Source organism: Tyto alba, unplaced genomic scaffold (genome assembly GCF_018691265.1).
Source record: "Tyto alba isolate M040663 unplaced genomic scaffold, T.alba_DEE_v4.0 Super-Scaffold_39, whole genome shotgun sequence".
Taxonomy (NCBI): Eukaryota; Metazoa; Chordata; class Aves; order Strigiformes; family Tytonidae; genus Tyto; species Tyto alba.
Window position 1 is genome coordinate 7,521,715 of NW_024881314.1, and position 15,738 is coordinate 7,537,452.

Sequence of the window (15,738 nt, forward strand, 5' to 3'; positions counted from 1 at the left end):
CGCAGCTGTTGCCACGGGAAACCTTGCCAGACCCTGCCTGTCAAAGAGCATCCTGGATGGGAGGCCTTCCTCACCACACACTGGTGCTGGAGGAAAAGGTAGAGAGCAGGAATTGCAGGAGCTTATCTATCTCAGCCAGGCCTCTGTCAGCCTGCGCAGAACACAAGGCTCTTAAATCACAGCAGGCAGCTAACAGAGATAATAGCCTGTGTGGCTCTGACGTCTGTCTTGGTGACAGCTGGAAGACTACTGTCAAACAGGTCCCGGATGTAAGGAGAGGCCCAGAGAGGATGGATGGAGCCAGCACAGCAAAGATGCTTTTACGTAAGCTCACAGTCAGAGATGAAACGATGAGCATTAGAGTACAAGAGGATTTCTTTTCCAAGAATCATCTTTGCTAGTATTGCCTCAGCTGCCAGAAAGACTCCCTGCAGGCTCTGGGTACCACCACATCCAAAATGGGTAACACACAATAAACCAATAGATCTGTACACAATACAGACTCTCTTACAAGGGGAAGACACCCATGTTCCAGGAGCTCTGCCATCCATCACCACATCATGAAGTGGGCAAAGGATAATCGCAGAGATATTTACTATCTGGTGGTCCAGGCACATCATCATCTTTCCCCTTCAGTTCCCAGGGAGAAACCAGCCTTCAGACAGCAAAGATGTTGCCCCTAGGTTAGATGTGGTCTCAGCTTCCCTAACATCTCAGGGCTTTATTTGTTATCCCCTGACAGCCTTACAGCTGCTCCTGCACATAGTTAAATGATGGAGCACACTGAACCACAACAGCTCTGCCAACATTCAAGAGCACGACACAGTGGAAGGGCTCCCTAAGCCAGCACACATGAAAGGGGCTAGATCGCCTTGGGGTGACTCCACCACTCTAAGGCTGAGAAACTCTTCCAGGTGCTGAACAGGGTGGAAAAACAGTTATTACAGCAGCTTGGATGGATCAGAGTACCAGGCACCCCACATGTTCCTTCCCAAAACAAGCTCCTCCATTGTTAAGCCTCTCCAGAATTCCCGGGCCCCTGCAGAGATGAAAGGGTGGACAACCACCAGCCTCCCAATCACACAGATCACATAATACAGCAGAGTTAGCAAAGACCTCCATTTCCACGACCCAGAACTTCCCCTTGAAGTGCCTCAGGCAAAACAGATTAGAGGTGACAGGCAGAGACAGTGAAAGGTGCAAGGTTTGTACTATACCAATCACCGCTGATCCTTTATAATGTTGCCAAAAAGACTGCAGTACACTTAATGTTCAGGGGAAACCACAGACTTCAGCACTGCCACACTGACCTGCAGATTCAGAAACTCATAGGAGAGTGCTCTTTATGTGCAGCTGCCAAAGGAATAAGCAGGCAAATATGTATTCCTGGCCTAACTCAACTGTATTTTCAACATTATTTCTATTTGTGGGAGATCCTAAAACACTTTCACCCTGTTCCTTTGAGAGACACAGAAGAGGACTGTTGTACCTGCTCACCAGACAGAGAAATGTAGGGAGGTTCAGAGACACCCTTGAGGTTATACACATCACTGACAGAGCCAGAAACAGCACATAATTCTTTAACCCTAATTATTTTACCACACTTGCTCAGTTGTGGGCTTCATTTATCAGGCTAGGCCCCTGGTTACAACTCTAGCCCTCAGCTCGTAAGCAAAGGATCGAGTCGTGGTGCTGAAAGCTTCTCTGGCACTGTTTGCTCTAAACGTGACATTGTAAAATCAATGGAAATTATACTCTTTTTCAGTTTGACTCAACTTTCATTAATGGAAGAAGGTCATTTTGGTTTAAGAAAGTCAGTCTTCAGTACCAGCCTCTTGTTCATTTTGGTTGACACCTTCAGTTATACTAGAGAAGCCTTCCCCGACATACCAGTGCTCTCCTATAGCTACAGACCCAAGTGAAATATTCAGATGATGCAGCAACTTGTGCTAAACAAAGCAGCTGAGAGTGAGAGGAAGAGCAGAAAGAATCAAAGGAAGGAAAACAACTTAGAAGGTGCCACCTAATTTCTGACCAAACATAAATAACTGAAGTAAAGTTGACCCCAAAAGTATATAGGGTCTCCTCGCTGCAGCTTCACCTTCACCCTCTAGAAAGAAGAATAAGTGCCAAGAGACAGACCCCTCCTCGGCCAGCCCCGGGGACAGTTGACCAGAAGAAACCTCTCCAATCGGGGTCCTCGAAGATGTAAGGCAGGATACGGGTGAGGAGCCGGCAGCAGTTCAAGACGATTTGCCTCTCCTTCTCTGTGTGGCAGCCGCTCTCTGCTCCCTGCACCAGCTTCTCCACAGCCTGAAGGAAACAAAACCATGGCAGGTAGCATCAGCCTGGACACAAGTTAGCAAGAGTTGGCTGGGTCTATCCTGCTGGTGACACCCTCATACAGAGTTATAAGCAGGTCTTGGAGCCCATTTTCTCACAATGTAATACTACAAGCGCTGTTGCTGTTTGCAACACTGCAGAAATAGTGTTAATGATCTTAAATAGACCTTCTGGAATTTCTACTGTGCTGCTGCAAGAGACCTCACATGCCAGAGCTAATCCATGCAGCACACATGTCATGCCATGTGAAGCAGACAGCCACAGCACCAGAAGGCTCCTTCCAGCACTGCTCCATGACACCTCACGCAGCAAAGAGCAGGTCATATTAATCAGCCACATCAGGGACACAAGATGCAGGCAGAACCAATGCAGCAGCACTGTGCTGCATGGTGTGAGGTGCTGGCAGGGGAAGATTGCCCAGAAACACATGAAGTCTGACAGATCTGTATGTGCTGTTGCGATTACAGCAGGGACCTCCCCTGACTCAGGAGGCGGGAGCTAAGCTGCTCTGTGAGACTTAAGTGACCCTGTGAATAGGACTGCTGCTCTGGAAAGAGCTTCTGGGCTGAGTCTCTGCAGTCCATCCAATCACTGCTGAAACTGCCAATGGAGATAGTCCCACTGGGTTTTTCAGAATAGGATGTGGGTCTCGCCAGGCAGCAACTGCAGCCCCAGGAGACAGCAGCAAAGGGTTTTACCCACAGACAGAAAAGGGCAGCTCCTTCCCCCAGCAGCTGCACTCACTTGCTCTTACTCCCTGATCCCAAGGGGAAACCAAGGGGGAATGAAAGCCAAAACATTTACCAAGGATTCACCTTGCTGCTTTTTAATTCACGAGGTCATGCGTCCCTGCTTATTTTCATAGCAGACTGTCTGGGTCACTGACTCTGCTAGCCTGCGTCACTGCCTTAATGGGTATTTAAATGCTGTTTGTGTAGTCTCAGTCTGTCCACACACTACTCTGACTGAGCTTAACTATGTTTTCAGGCACATTTATGACCCTGTGCAGTCTGAGTCTCCAGCCATATTTCCAGATGACATTTCAGCCATGCTGTTGTGCTCTCCACGAACATGCAGCATTGCTAAGTCCAGTGGTACAGTGCACCAGGCACAGGTCAGGGCCCTCAGTCTGGCAAAAGCACTGCAGGAGTCTGTAGGCTCCTCTGACCCCAATATCCCAAGCTCTAGGGCTCCTGGATAAACAGCCCTGCAGTCACCTGGTCTCCCAACACATCTGCTTCTAGTAGGGAGAACAGCCCATATTTTAGTCTTGATTTTGGGGGAAAACAGACACAAACGGGTTATGTAGTCAGTATAGGTCTCCTCAGCCCTTCTCGATTCCCAAGCTGATGAGTGCCAGAAGCCAGGAGACAGCACTAGGAAAGAACCATTCAATTTTTCCTCATTTCTGTGCTCTCTCAAGTATCCACTACAGGCATCTGTCTGAGGCACAATTCCCAGTCAGAGGTACTTCAGTATGATTCAGTAGGTCTCATTCACATTTTGTAGAGCAGGAAAGAAAAACAGGATGGCAACAACCACTCAGAACTGGGAAAATGTCATTCCAAATGTTTTCAATACTACAAATTCAAGGCTATTCGTTGCATGGCTCAAATCAGGAACATTACTAACACCTGCACTTTCCCAGGCAGAGTAAGTGTCAGGCTGTTGCTCACCAGCTTGACAACTTGCCAAACCTGGCAGGGTAGGAAACGTGAGTCAGTGTCCCTTGTGCTCCACACGAGGACGTGGCAACACCAGAAGCAGCATCAAGGATGTTCTGATGTCACAGCAAAAGCAAAAAAAAGTCTTAAGATCTCCCTCAAACTTCATCCAGGCACTTGTACAGTGACAATCTCCACACCCCTCTGGGATCTATCAGCTTGAAGCCAGACCGATTCATGGTGAGGAGCAATTAGATACAGACAAGTAATTGGATGTACCAGCCTCGCCACAAATATGCAGCCTTGGTATAAAGTCCCCTAAGCAGGAAGCAGTTTATACAGCAGGCAAGACCCAAGAGGGCAGAGTGAAACACAGGAAAGGGACAAGAGGAAAAAGGCTCTAAAGTGAGCAAATAGCAGCTGTGGTCTGTGCTAAACCAAGAGAGGAAGGGCTGAGAGTTACCATCAGGAGGAGACAGGGATAAGTAAGCACATCACATAGTACAGGGAAATAATGTGGTACCTGTCTCCTCTTGGGAGCCACAGGGCTGTTTATGCAGGGGCACCCCGCTACTAGCATAGCACCAACCTTACCTTATAACACAGAGTCGCCAAGTTTGAAGGTGATTCTTCTCTCACTGCTCGGATCTCTGCAGCTGGTACAAGGGCAAAGACATCCTGCACTGAAGTGGCTGTGTCTGCCCAGAACTGGTCCCAAAAGGCGTCATCCGTTGCCTCCACAGGCTGTGGAGAGACAAACATGGCTACAGGTACAGAACTACCATTCTATGAGATCCAAACATCAGTGGTTATGCCTGGCTTGGGGATGGGACCAGGCACAGAAGAGGTTCAATAAAACATACCATGACACTGGTTTTTGTACTTCCACCTCTTTATTACCAGGGCTGTGGCAAATTTGATCTCTCAAACAGAGCATTCCCTCAAGCAAGGGGATGAGCAGCAACACATCTATGTGACCAACTACATCAGACTGGCACCCCCCAAGTCTTTCATGGAATCACAACATACATGAGGCCTCCTGCTTGTCTGCAACCTAGCACGTGTATTGCAAGCTCTTTACAAACACACATGCACCAGGATGCTCTCATGAGCTCTGTCACCTTCAGAGCAAGCCAATGATGCCCTGAGCATGCACTAGAGTTACTTCTATTGTAACCAAAGTCTCAAGGAAGCAATCAGGGACATCTCACATTAGGGCACGAATAGACCCACAGAACTGACATACCCACCTCAAAGCACTTTCAGATGCAAAGGAATTGATCTTTTTGAATCAAATATTTATAGGGAACTGGATTCCGTGCAGCTGGTCACTACCAATGCTTTGTTCTTAAAAAGCACTGAGTGTGCAATTCAAAGAGGAAGATGAAAGAAGGAGACTGATATACCAATGGAATCAATCCATTTCAGACCTGTGGTCTGAGAAGCCCATCCTGCCCAAATGCCTGGGAACACACCTCTTCCCATTACCTTTTCTGGCTCTGCAGGTGCAGACAGCCTCCTCTTACCAGCACTGTTGTCCCCTTTCTACAGTGAGAGAACCAGGATTCTCCTCAGGCCCACCCTGAAACCTGGGTGCTAGGGATGCTGGTCACGAGGATGGTCTGTTTGCCAGACTGCAGCTGGAAAGACAGTTCTGTACAGCTGGCTGCAGAGTCCCAGTGTCATTCCCCCAGCTTCTTCCTGAGAGCATGGCACTTAGAAATCAAAGCAACAACGACAACAACCTGTGTGGTAAATTATATGCAGCTTAACAAAGCAGTCTGAACCTTGGCTTTGCCCTTTATGGCTTTGTAGAAACAGAGAGCAGCACTGGCTCTTCAAGGGAAAGCAGAGGCTCAGACACACAGGGCCGCTGATTCCTCCAACCCTGCGGAAGCGTAGCAATGACCTGCCACTCCCCAAAAGGTGAAAATGCCAGCACTGTTTGCTGAACAAGAAGGTATCTCAATTACACAACATCTCAGGCATCCAAAGCCTGGGAGCTCTCAATAATCAGGAGAGACTTAACTTTTCAGCCAGCCTAAAACTGAGCACAGCTCTTCCCATCCAAATGCTAATATTTGCCAAGAGACAGGCATCATCCAAACAAGGCTAGGAGCGCTCATCCAGCCCAAGGGTCCAGCTACAACAGAGGTGGGATAAATTCACACTGCTTGGCATAAATAGGCATGTAAGAGTTGGATCCACAATTTCAGTCAGAAGAGGAAAATGGAAGCTTTTCCAGAGGAGTCTCCCCAGCCATGCTGAGGTGTGGTGGCACACTCGGCAGGTCAGAAGAGCCATCTGCCTGAGCAACACCAGCCCTCAGCTTGGGGCGAGCAGGAGCCTCCTGCCTGGGACATGCACTGGCTCTAAAGGAAACAGCAGCTCTCACTGACTGTGATAAGCAGCACCATGGGCGGGTCTACCATGTCAGATGGCAAAAATATGAACGAACGTGTGTTTAACTTAAAACAATTCCTGCCCACTCCCAGCTCTGCCGTAGCAGGCAAGAAAACTTGCCCAGCTCTATGCTGTTTCTAAATGCAGCTAAGACGGGACTCCAGGGAGAACAGCTCACTCACAGCTCTGACACAGAGAAGTGCTGCATTTCCCCCTTTGCTACCACCTCCTGAATTAACAGCCACAGAGTTCGAGCAGGTGATGTGTCACTACCACCCGAAGGCCAAAAAGTGAAAGGGGCAGGCAGGCCACCCCCAAACTGGTATAGCAGGTTACTGCCCTGCAGCTCTCTACCTTAACCCTCCAGTGCCATAGAGGCTGCCTATTGTTTGTCCTGGTCCTTCCAGCCATGCAATGTATCAGTCCAAACAACTCTCCAGACTTTAAAAACAAAACCAGAAAAAAAACCCACATGTGTTTAGGTATCATCTTAAACTCTGCTCTAGCACTGAAACCCTCTTCATTTTATCACCTGGCTACCAAAGCAAGTTCCCACCAAACATCTTGCCAAGGGAAGAGTAACTTCTTTCCAAAAGGTTCAAGATCACAGCTCCTCAGAGGGGATCTGTAGGAACAGCCAAGTGTTTACAGCCTGAATTTCAGCTTCCTGAGTGTGTGAAGGAGCTGTGCTCTCTGTAACCTGGGCATAAAATGCTTAAATGGAAGCAAAACTATTTTGCAAAGCTCATCTCTAATTATACTCCTCAAAAAGAGTCAAGTAATTGGAATCCAGTCTATGTAATGCACAAAGCGTTCTACACTTCCTGCAACCCTTTTCAAACCACGTACCACAGCCCCATGTATAATTGCCACATGTACCTACTGGCTGTCTGCCACAGCCACTCCCACCAACAACAGTGAGCAGCAATTGCTGCTAATTGGAGATCATGCATAAATAATGGCTTCACTCTCATCTAGAGGGGAAGCAGAAAACCATTTCCCTCCAGCAGACACTGATCCCTTTACCTCCCACTAGCCCAAGGCTTCCTCAAAGGTTGAGCACAGCTGCTATTTTACAGATGGTAACACAACAGCTAAAACAGACTGAAGAACACTGTCTCCAACCAAAATTACATGGAGGTAGAGAAGCATAGCAGCAATAACCCAAGCTGCAACACTGGATGCTGCAGCCACATTAATGTCACGGCTGCCATCTTGGCAAGCAGATTATGCTAAAATACCATTTCTTTAATTTTTAATAGCTGCAGCAAATCAGCTTCTCATCAACAGATGGTATCCCATGTACAATCCTGGGACATGGATTCAGTACTGAGTCACTCACATCCCCACAGCCCCGTTTTAATTAACAGTCTGGCATCATGAAGGTACTTGATCCACATAATGTTAATCTCTTTCACAGAACATTACTGGATGCTTTTAAGCTGATTGTATTCTGCACACAGCACCTCTGGGGATCTAGATATCCATTTCCTCATGCTGAGCTCACTCAACAGCCTCTATCTAGCTCACAGAGAAGGGAATACAGAAACCTAGAACAATTTTGCTCCCCAGTCATGGATATCTTCATTTGGAAATGTCAAGATTTAGTTACAAGCATTGGTACTCCACATGCTGCAGTAACAAATCCTACAGCACTGCAGCTAGCCTTGACAGTGCTTTAACCAGAATAGTTCATAAGAAGCTGAATTCTCACCAGAAATGCTGTGAGCTGGGGCCACTTCAGATCCTCCAGATCAGCACAGACCTGTCCTCTTTTGGGGAGGGAGCTGCAGCACAGATAAGAAAGAGCCTGATGCTCCACCAGCATGGTGCAGACAACCAGTTCCACACTAGTGGTGCAATGAGAATGAGAACTTCATCATTGCCAGAAAGAATTGATGGATCAGCAGCTTCACTCTAATCTGGAAACACAACTTGCATATCTAGAGAGCAAAGAAGCTCCTGATGCCCCACGCACCCCATCACAGAGGCTGCTGAAGTTAGAGAGCTAACCGACACTGCTGCCTGAACCAAGCTCTCCACACCAAAGGGATGTGATGACTGTAACACAGCATGGCCGCTGAGAACGCAGTGGGCAGAGCCGAGGTAATGCGACATCTCAGAGTAAGCAAGGAGGGAGACTTTCACCTTCAGTTCACCTAGGCAAGGTGTAAAGACCTCCCACCTGCATGCTGGCCACACAAAGGTGGAACCAGTCCTACTGGACACCTCCAGTCTTTATTTCCCAATAGTTATAAATGTTGAGTTTCAGGTTCTTTAAAGCACACCACACACATGCTGTAGGAGTCAGAAAAGGAAGATGCTCAGTTTGCAAGCATCTTGCCAGTTACTGAACCAAACAAAAAAAAAAAAAAAAAAAAAATCACAGCCCTAAACAGGCAATCCCCAGGCAAACAAGGTACGTCACAGGAAAGAGGAAAAGAGAGTGGAGCTGACCATGTCCTATAAACAGGAAAAGGTCCCAAGGCACAGCCTCCCCCCATTCGTTACTGTTCCCAGCGTGACGCGAGCACCACCTCTGCTTTCTCTTTCAAATACAATCCCTCACAAACTCAGGCACCCTCCTTCCAAACAAGAGCTCTCACACTTACACCTTTACATCAAGTGCCTGTTCCCAACCATTCCTCCAGTAGGACCCTAAAGAGAACTGTCCTTAAACCAGATCTAAGGCTGCTGCAAACCATCAGCAGAGAATCAAGGGAGCAAGCACTCACTAGTATCACTCACTGTATTCTTTTTGCTTCTTGTCAATATGTCAGCTGAGCATCCCACCAGCCAAGGTAGTGAGCCATTTGGGGCAGGGACTCTCCTTTTCCTGTGAATGGACATCAAGCCACATCCTTGATCCCTGACCAGGGTTTCTAGCCAGTACTATGCAAGTTCAGATAGTATGTAACAGCAGCGTGCTCCTTTCCACCCCAAATAAGGCAAAACTGTGGACTGTAACTACCGGAGAGCCATTCATGTTGCGCTTGACTGAGCTCTAGATCAGGCAACCCTGCAGGGCCAGTGGATTAGATTGAGGCAATTCACACACCTTTGTACTACCTGTTTGTGAACCACTGTGCAAAAAGAAAGTCTGAGAACAGACTTACTCAAAATGTTAATAACTAGCAAGATTTCACCCCTGCTGCCAAGGACAGCAGCTCCACACAGATTTCAGAGCAATAGGAAATTTTTCTATAGGATCTTTGCAGTGCACAGTGCAGAATCAAAGAGAGACTCCACACAAGTCTGCTGCCAGTTCTCTGCTCCCACAGCAGAGACAGTGCTGCAAAGGACATGGGAAAACAGGATTTGTAGAAGTCTGGCAGGGAAAGCCTAAGACAGAAGTCAGCTGTGTGAACTGCTAGCTACAGCTTTGCTTTTAAGACAACAATTTTGCTTTTGATCAACCTGAGATACTCAAGACACTCAAGTCAAGCCTGAATACTATCAGAAACAGGCTACCAGAAACCAACCTCTCTAAGTACAAGATGAACTTTTATCAGGCTCAAATTAATAGCCTGTTGTACTACTGCATTTCCACATCAGGGACAAAGAAAGGCCTGGAGTTTGTCCCTCCTATTTGATCCTTCCTGTCTCTTTAAATTAGAGGCATAGTTAGCATTAAAATCTAACAAGCTGGTTCACAAGATCAAAATTTCTTATCTTTCAGTCTGTTGCTTGCAGGAACCATTTAACTGCCAAATGGCTGAGAAAAGAAAGTGTGTTTCCCCAGCAGTTAAGACTCCCAGCTTCAGGTCCCTGTTCTGCCACTGACTGGTTTTCATACTCACAATCTATGTTTCCCTTCACCTGTTAAGTAGACAGCATTTTTATGGGCAATTTGGGAGGACTCACACATTCTCTATGACAAAGCACACCTGGTTTATTATTAAAAGGGTGGACCCTATCAATTTAAAGTTGTGCAGTGTAATCCAATATATGTGTACCATTTAAAAATCCCAAAGCCCATTTTGCCATGTGTGATTATAAATACATATCTGTAGCATAAACTAATTCCTCCTTTCTGGTACTACTGCCCTTTTTTAATCACTAAAATTGTTCTGAAGTGGTTTTTCTTTTTTAATACCCTTACACTTTCAGAGTTTCTCTCTGGCAATTACAAAATCAATTAAGTCAATTACATTTGTGTCCAGACTTGGTTTAACTTTCAAGTTCTGTGCTCCACATGCATTCAAGTGTTATGTTCCCGACAGATTTTTTTTTGTTTTTTTTTTAATATTCATACAGGAACACTCCTATTTTTTAATTAACGAAAGCCTGGAGATTATAAGAATTTATTTTTAAGAAAAATTTAATGTCAGTGCCAACTCTGATCCTCCACCAGTGCATGAGCAGTGCTTTCTGCTCAACCACTTCCTTCCATCTGAGCCTTAGGAAACACCACATAGTGCATTACTAAGCTCACAGTTTCATGTTACCGATGATTTGATGAAAATCTATTTGTCCAGCTACCTAATGTCAGAGGAGAATGCTGAAAAAAAGAAAACATGCCACTGAGGAAGCAAAGCATATTTTGAGCTAATAACTTTGAAGGATTTGACTCTGTCCATCATTGCAGCCCAGTTTTGTACCCAGGGTCTCACAGACTAGGAAGTTACATGGAACTTGCTGCTGGTAGGAGCTTGGAAGGCTCAAGGAGAGTCCAGTCACGCATGCTGCACAAGCAAACACCAGTGCCCTTCTACAGTATGTAAATACAGGAGTGCCAACACCCCACCCTTTTTCCACATGGCAGTTAGTCTCACCTAGGCCACAAAGATGTGAAATTAATACAACCAAGAATGAAGCTTTTTCTCCTTCCTTTATTCAGGGCCCCAGTGAACCTTCTTTCATTACACACGTCAATAAACCAGGGGAGGGGCACACTCTTCTTGGCTGGCGATGTGAAAGATTGCCTCATACAGGATTTTCTTTGTGAACAGCAGATTCAGAAGATCCCTATAGGCTTGATCTCCCTCACCCCCCCAATCTCACTTTATAAGCATGTTTCCCAGTGGAGGAAGGTCAGTCCAAAGCTGAAAGCACTCTGAACCATTTGGCATCCAGAAGATACTCTGGAAGAATCCCTTAAAACATTAATTCATCCACTCCTCTGTTTGCCTAGGGATGTTGTAGAATATACACAATTGGAGGTTTTTAAGAACATGTTCACAAAAGCCACTCCTGTGCAATGCAGATAGAAGTGATGTTGCTTTAGCAAGTATAAACATGGTTTCTCAAAGGCTCTTCCACACTTACTATCTGTGATTCATTCCCCAGTCCTAGTCTTCAACTCTTGAATTTTCATGGATTTTCTCATATTACCCTTTACCCCTTTGCATCCACACCCTTTTCTTCTGAATTCATTCCCCATCATTAAATATCTTTCTGCCACCACCCCCAAGTTTTTTTAGCAGCTGTCACTCCCTCACTGCCAAAGGTGGATTGTAACAGCAATTCTCCATTGTAACTCAGAATAACCTCAGATGCGATTTCTCAACACAACAAAATCCCTCTGCTTCTTAGACAGAAGGACAGCCTACTGATTTTCCGCCAGTGTGCTGCCACTACTGGGCTCTCAACTTAAGAACTAAGCTAGCTCCCAGGACATGTGCAACATCTGTCAGACCTCTAGGCAACCACCCTCCCTATACAGAGTCCTGACTTCCTTTCATTTAATTCCTTCTCCTCTACAGCCTGGAGAAATGAATCATTATTTCACAGGTCACAGATGGAAGCTGCTACTACAAAAAGCTCTCCCAACAGCACAGCTGGCCAGCAGCCCTTTCAATTGACTTACCCAAAAACAGGGCAAGGTTCCACACCAATTATTCAGGGGAAATAAGATACAGAAAAGGGGGTATCCGCAAACCTTGTGGTGATGTAAACCTGCCACTGAACACATTAGGAGCTCTGGACACCCCTTATGACAGCAGCATCTCCTACCACAGGACGCTGTTTAGCAAAGCACAAGATGTCAGAGGTGGTGAGTGCCGGGACACAGGCACAGCCCTGCCAGACCCGATGCTGTCCCTAGGATCAGGCCAGTGCCCCGAGGCAGAAAACGGCCTTACGGCATTACTTGTGCCCCTCCACAGACCAGCGACTCGGCGGATGGCACCAGCTTGCCCAGACCCCTCCATCGGCTCCCCAGCCTCAAGGGAAGGCCTCATCGCCACAGCCCGGAGCAGAGCCAGCCATCGGAAAGCCCCCGGCAGCGTTGTCACCTCCTCCCCGAGCCCCCCCGGGGCCCCAGCAGCGAGCAGCCCTGGGCTCACGCACAGGGCACCCGCGCCAGCCCCCTTCACCAGGGTCTGGCTGCGGGGGCAGCAACCCGTCCGCCCCCTCCCCTCAGCCCCGGGGCTGTCTCCGGGGAGGGCCGGGGAGAGGGGCTTGTCAACCCGCCCCTCACAGCCGGGGGACACCGCGCTTCAAGGCAAGCGGAGGGCTCCCGACATGGCGGGCCCCCCTCACCTCACCCACTGCCCAACATGGCGCCCCCCCCTCACCTCACCCGCTGCCCGACATGGCGCCCCCCCCTCACCTCACCCGCTGCCCGACATGGCGGCCCCCCCCTCACCTCACCCGCTGCCCGACATGGCGGCCCCCCCTCACCTCACCCACTGCCCGACATGGCGGCCCCCCCCTCACCTCACCCACTGCCCGGCATGGCGGCCCCCCCCTCACCTCACCCACTGCCCGGCATGGCGCTCCCCCCTCACCTCACCCACTGCCCGACATGGCGCCCCCCCCCACCTCACCCACTGCCCGACATGGCGCCCCCCCCCCCCACCTCACCCACTGCCCGACATGGCGCCCCCCCCTCACCTCACCTGCTGCCCGACATGGCGCCCCCTCCCCCCCCCCCCCATCTCCCGACATGGCGCCCCCCCCCACCCCATCTCCCGACATGGCGGCCCTCACCTGGGTCTTGGTGGTGAGCTGGATCACCGCCTTCCTGAAGTTGAGCTTGGAGTCGGCGCTGCCCATGATGCGGCCCGGCTCGGCGGAGCGGCGGCCTCCGGCCGCAGCGGGCAGAGCCGTCCCTCACACCGCCGATGCCACCTCCCCTCCTCGGGCCGCCGCTGCCGCCATCCCCCTTCCCCGCGCCGGCGGCTCTCCCTGCCTGCCTCCCTCCTGTCAAACCCGGCCTCGCAGGTCCCGGCTCTCCCACCCCTCCTCCCGCATCCCTTCCTCCACCCACGGCCGCGGCTCCTCCTCCCCGGCCCCGCCGCCAGCCCTCCATCCCGCCCCGCCGGCACCTTCCTCCTCCTCCCGTTGCCTCAACCTCCCCTCCTTTCGCATCTCCATCTGCCGCCCCTTCCCACCCACACATCGCTCCCCATGGCTGTGCTCCCCCTGTAACCCTCCCTTATCTCCCCTCTCGGTCAGTGCCCGTGGCAGAGCACAGCTTTCCTCATTTCACTGTCTTCCTCCAGTCCTTCCTCACTGTCCCCTCTGGCCTCAGCTTCCTCCCCCTTCTCAGCCCTTCACTTTCCCCGATAGCCCTCTTCTTCCCCAACCTTTACCTTCTCCTCTCATCTTGCCCCCTTCTCCCCCAATATCCCCCTTCTCTTCCTCCCCAACGTTTACCTTCTCCCCCCATCTTGCCCCCTTCCCTTCTTCCCCGACCTTTGCCTTCTCCCCCTTTTTTGCCCCCTTCTCCCTCCCCTCTGCCTGCAGCCCTTGTGCCCTGAAGCCCCTTTGCTCAGCTGCTCTCAGGCACAAGCCCCATGACAGCTCTGTCTCTCCAACACCGGAGAGCCCGGCTGCTCTCAGCAGCCTGGCCCCGAGCCTGGACGGTCGGGATGGGCAGCGGGATTCCAAGGGAACAGCCGGCTCCAGCCTCTCCCTCGTCCTGGGTTGAAAGAAGCCAGGAGCAAGCAGGCTTATAACAAGCACCCTGGGCAAACACCTTATAAAAAGCTCGTTGCAGGTGCTGGCCAATTAATCCTCATGAAATTCTACCCACCTGCAAGGCAAGGATGTTTTATAGCCCTGAGGACTGGGAATTCAAGATCTGGCCCTCACTGAACACCTCAAAGCAGCTGTTTGAGGTGCTTCAGTATTACCTTTGAAGCTATTGTCACTGTTTTCTGCACTGAGCAGCTCTACAAACTGCAAGCGGGTCTCTTTGGCGTCACTGAGTTACATTTCACATGCTCAGCTCTGCAAACCTCCTTTCTTCAGAGGAAATGAAGTAATTTAATCGTTTTGCAAAGGAAAGCAATATGCTGACTCCCCAGCTGGGGCAGACTGTGGGAATTCTCATTTGTTGGCATATAACCTGTACAGAAATCACCAATGTTTGATTATATCGAGTGACAGGTCAGATCTAAGATGTTCTTGTAAAACCTACAGGAAAAAAAAATATTTTCACAAAATCACGTCACCTGGATTTTGCTGCCAAACAGCCTAGAGCCTTTCATCCAAGCACTCACTCACTCAGGTATGGCTACACTATACGGATAAATGAAAATAATGTATTTGTTAGGATCTGAATACTTTTCACAGGCAATTATTTTTCACAATTAACAGAACAGCTCACTTGGAAGAAACCTGCAACAATCACCTAGTCCAACAGCCTGACCACTTCTGAGCTGACCAAAAGTTAAAGCCTGTTATTAAAGACATTGCCCAAATGCCTCTTCAGCACCGACAGGCATGAGAAAATTAAGATTTATTTCCCAGATCTACATTAAAATTGCTTAGAAAAAGATCTAGGAACCAGTCCGAGATGGCTTTCTCTCAGACATACCAGAAGTGTTTGATTAACATTGCTGAGTTATAAAAGTCAGGTTAAAAGAGACTCCTTGATTCTGGTCTGCAATTGCATTAAGGCAAAAGATTTTCCAGGCAGTCAATGAACTTTGGGAGTATGTAGATATAATAGGGAGATTTGTGAGGAGAGAAGGGGAGAGGAATTGCCTACAATTTCTCTCTTATTTCGTCCTTTATCTCCTCTGCTGCTGTACATGAGAGCTGAGTACTAGCCATCACTTTAATCAACCAGGAGCTCTCAGCTGCCTGTCACTGCTGGATTGGACAGAGTTTTCTGACACAGATCCCATCTTTTCTGTATGCACAGTCTGCTGCTCTTGCGCAAACATCTTATATTGCCTTTTCAGTAGGCACCACTGCAAGGTAATGCAATCAAGTATAAAACCAGGGAACTCCATCACAGAGAAAGGAAAAAAAAAAAAAAAGTCATCTAAACCCACTGTCACATGAGTTAATTGGGACCTTAGAGTCTCTGATGGACAGCAGGGCTGCCAAGCACAAATAAACCCCTCAGACCAAACTCCACACTAGCAAGTAG

At 48.8% G+C, this 15,738-nt stretch overlaps 1 protein-coding gene across 2 annotated transcripts in view; it reads right to left on the minus strand.

Annotated features, from left to right (window-relative positions):
* The window catches only part of HID1 (HID1 domain containing), a 31,932-nt gene extending 18,327 nt beyond the window's left edge, over nucleotides 1-13,605 (minus strand). The window contains exons 1-3 of one of the 2 annotated variants that reach the window (XM_042802397.1): nucleotides 13,344-13,605; nucleotides 4,602-4,751; nucleotides 2,143-2,313 (exon numbers count right to left, since the gene is read on the minus strand). In XM_042802397.1, coding sequence (XP_042658331.1) covers nucleotides 2,143-2,313; nucleotides 4,602-4,751; nucleotides 13,344-13,409 — 387 coding nt within the window. In that variant the 5' untranslated portion in view covers nucleotides 13,410-13,605. The remainder of the gene's footprint in view (nucleotides 1-2,142; nucleotides 2,314-4,601; nucleotides 4,752-13,343) is intronic. The other variant, XM_042802398.1, reaches the window with a different exon arrangement.
* Between the last annotated feature and the right edge of the window lie 2,133 nt (nucleotides 13,606-15,738).